At 55.8% G+C, this 3,198-nt stretch overlaps 1 protein-coding gene across 1 annotated transcript; it reads right to left on the bottom strand.

The window, feature by feature from the left end:
* Nucleotides 1-1,045: 1,045 nt before the first annotated feature.
* VDAG_04028 (uncharacterized protein) lies at nucleotides 1,046-1,426 on the bottom strand (the record flags this gene model as incomplete). Its single annotated transcript, XM_009654112.1, has 1 exon — nucleotides 1,046-1,426. The coding sequence occupies one exon, from the start codon at nucleotides 1,424-1,426 to the stop codon at nucleotides 1,046-1,048; it is 381 nt and encodes a 126-aa protein (XP_009652407.1).
* Between the last annotated feature and the right edge of the window lie 1,772 nt (nucleotides 1,427-3,198).

Raw genomic sequence — 3,198 nt, 5'->3', positions numbered from 1 at the left:
TCCTCCCCCCCCCTCTCTCCTTTTTTCTGTGTTTCTTTTGACGAGAACTTACACCGCCCCCCGCCCCCCTCTCTGGCGCTACGAGTCGTCGACGCGTGGAAAGACGCCCAATCGGGCGGGTCGGAAGACGATCGACAGGCTTGCGAGGTCTGAGACATTTGACAGCGTCACTCACGACTGGGCTTGTGATTCCCTCTCCCCCATCTGGGCGTCAGGCCGGGTGGGTGTCTATTTGGTAGTTTTTTTCTAATAAACTCTGGCGGGTTGGGCGCTGACCTGTATCATGACGCAAAGAGAGCAACAAGAATCCGTGGCTTGCACCTTAACTGAATCGAGTCGAAGTCGCAACCAAAGCGAAAAAATGGCGGAAGGGGTAAGGTAGAAAATGCATGCATTCATGCTCGTACATTCCGAAACATCTATGTACAGAAATGCCCTGATACGACTTCCCCATGCGACACCCTCGCCATATCTATCAGCAGCCAACACTGTGGTACTCAAGGTCCCGCACGCGAATTACAATCAGAAAGGTTTGCAGGCAATCAAGGATCAGTCGTCATCGTACGACAACTGCCGACCGTTGCTCGTAAAAGGTGCCTCGTGCGTATGTAGCCGCAGATCGAGATGATCATGAGGCGGGCATATCTGGCGAACCAATGCGTGTTGGAAAGAAGCAGAACCCCCTCCAATGCTGCCAAACAGGTGTCGTGGTCTTTTGGTGCAGTCCAACAGTAAAGAAGTATGACAAAAAAGGAAAATCGTAAAGAATGAGTGTTACGGCCGTCGTGTGTCGTCTTGCCGAGAGCGATGCTTTCTATCGTGCTGAGACAGACAACTCTGGTCGCCGCGAGGCGACCAAGGCCGGGTATCCATTGTTGGGCCGGGCCAGCATCTGCTGCCGGTATCCAGGCGTAGCCCCATCTAATTCCATAGCTAGGCAGTCGTATCGAGTCGCTCATAGACGCCTCTCTTCCTCTCCTCTCTCATGCGCGCGCGCCGTCGTACTGTCCAATACCCCACGTCGTCGTGAGCCGATGAAAACAGTCTACCGCTGCTGAACCTCAGCAACACTGACGCTGGTGCCCCAGTCTTGCCTCGCGCCCTGGGCCTTGCCAACGGAGTTGAAGCCCGCAAGGCTGGAGATGCGCCGGCTCAACCTCTTCTCCTTGAGAGGCGTAGAGGTGACGGGGGCGCCAGCGGGCTCGGCGGTGTGAAGGGCATTGATGCGGCCCGAGTCGGAGGTGGAAGTGGAGGAGCCAGTCGAGTTGGGGGTCTGGTAGACATACTCGCCATCAACATAGACGGCACTCGACTGGAAGGTGGAGCGACGGTTGCGACGGCGGGTGTAGCGCTGCTCGAGGCGGAAGAGCTCAATCTTCTGCTGGATGGAGGCCTGGAGGCGGTCGATGAGTCCACCGGGCGACATTGTGACGGTAGATAGGGCGGTAGGATGATTTGAAAGCAACTGGGTGGATGGTAGTTCTACTGCTTTGAGCTGCACAGAAGCGTATAATGTGTCGGGCTGATGCGGAATTTGCGGTGGTTATGAGGATTCGACGTCTGAACTCCTTTTTTTTCGTGTGTGGAATGATCCGGGCGATCCTCGAGACAGACGATGGGACGAATGGGGCAAGCAAGACGAGATTGGGAGTTTCACAAGGCGGGCGTGATGTTGTAGGATGATTCGAGCAGGCTGTGTTGTGTATGCGTGGCCGGTATTAATGAGTGATGTTATAGTTGGGGTTGCGCGTGGCTGTGTATAAGAGAGAGGAACGAGTTCAAAACGCCTGGTTCTGGGAACTCTAGTGACGCTGTTGTTGAGAGGCTTCGCAAGCTTTCTCGAGTCGATATTCCAGGTGGTTGGTGTGCGGTTGAGCAATGAGGAGACGCAAACGGGGGACGGGGGGAGGGGTGAAATGGAAAGAGTGGCACGGAGGGTTCGAGGCGATGGGGGAGGACAAGGAGGAAAAGGAAGGACTGGGAAGGAGAGGTGGAAGAAGCTCATGCTGCTGCTGGGCGCAGGAGCCATGGAACTTGCCTGGTGCTGGTGTGGGTGTGGTTCCTGCACCTGCACCAGCACCTCAAGCAGCATAGGCCGAGGACAACCAATTGGCCCTCGAGTGATCCTTCCCTCCCAATGGTGCCCCATGCTCTCCAAACAGGGGGAAACGGGGGGATTGACAGGGGACGACTCGTGCAATTGTACCGAAAGGCCCAAGAGCCCCCACCAGGAGCGCTCTGATTAGTCGGGACCTCGGCCTGGACCCCCGTCTGGTGTGTCCCGCTTTCCTGGTTTGGTTTTTGCGCCATGTGGCTGCTCGAGTCCGTTGCCATATCTGCAGCACTAGCAAAGAGCCATCGAGCTGCTCAGGGGCATCTCGTATCACGACATGGGCCGCCTGAAGGGTTGCACCGATCGAATGGGTTTTCCAGAATGCTTGTGTGTTTTTTTTGTTCTTTCCTTTCAGCAGTAAGATGCAAGATGCACTGATGGAAGCGATGCGTCTGGCTACTTCATGCTATGGCATGTGGGTAGATGTCGCATGCTGCCGCTCTGGGCTATTATGTTCATTCGCCTTGCGAAGGCAGAAAAAGCCTGACAGCTCCTCCTCTCCTACCTGTCAGTCAATGCATGGTACAGAATGACCAGGGCAGACAGCTCGTCGTCAGGGACAGCAGTCGAGAGAGTTGGGTGGCGTCAGGGGTCGATTACCTGCTGCAGACCTGCCTGCAGGGGCTTGTGGGTGGCGACGGCGCAGCGAACGGCGTTGATGGCTAAACCCTAGCTCTTAACCGACATTATCTTAAAAGGTACCCAGCCACAGCGAGGAAGCCCCCGACTGATCTTGGCAAACTGCGCGGGAGCGCCCCGCTACCTGGCTTTTCTACTAGGTACAGTAAGCTGGCACTTTGCGTTATTGCCTCCCCAATCCAGCGCGGGAGTCTGTTGAGGCTCTAGAACACCATCTCATAGCCCTGACAGGTGCTGATCGACATGAGCGCTGTCGTGTTTTTCTCCCCTTACCAGGCCGGGCCGAACAGGTTCGACAGACTGATCTCGACCCGCGCCAGGTGCTGCAAGACATCGGACGATCTAGCCCTAGCAACCATGCCAGCTAGCGAGAGAATTTGGGAAGTCGGCAGCAAGGTCTGTGGTCATTTCAGAGCTGGAAGCAATTTGCTACAATCAGTAGGAAT

Source organism: Verticillium dahliae, genomic scaffold (assembly GCF_000150675.1).
Source record: "Verticillium dahliae VdLs.17 supercont1.6 genomic scaffold, whole genome shotgun sequence".
In the NCBI taxonomy this organism is placed as follows: domain Eukaryota; kingdom Fungi; phylum Ascomycota; class Sordariomycetes; order Glomerellales; family Plectosphaerellaceae; genus Verticillium; species Verticillium dahliae.
This window is presented reverse-complemented; position numbering and strand designations above follow the sequence as displayed.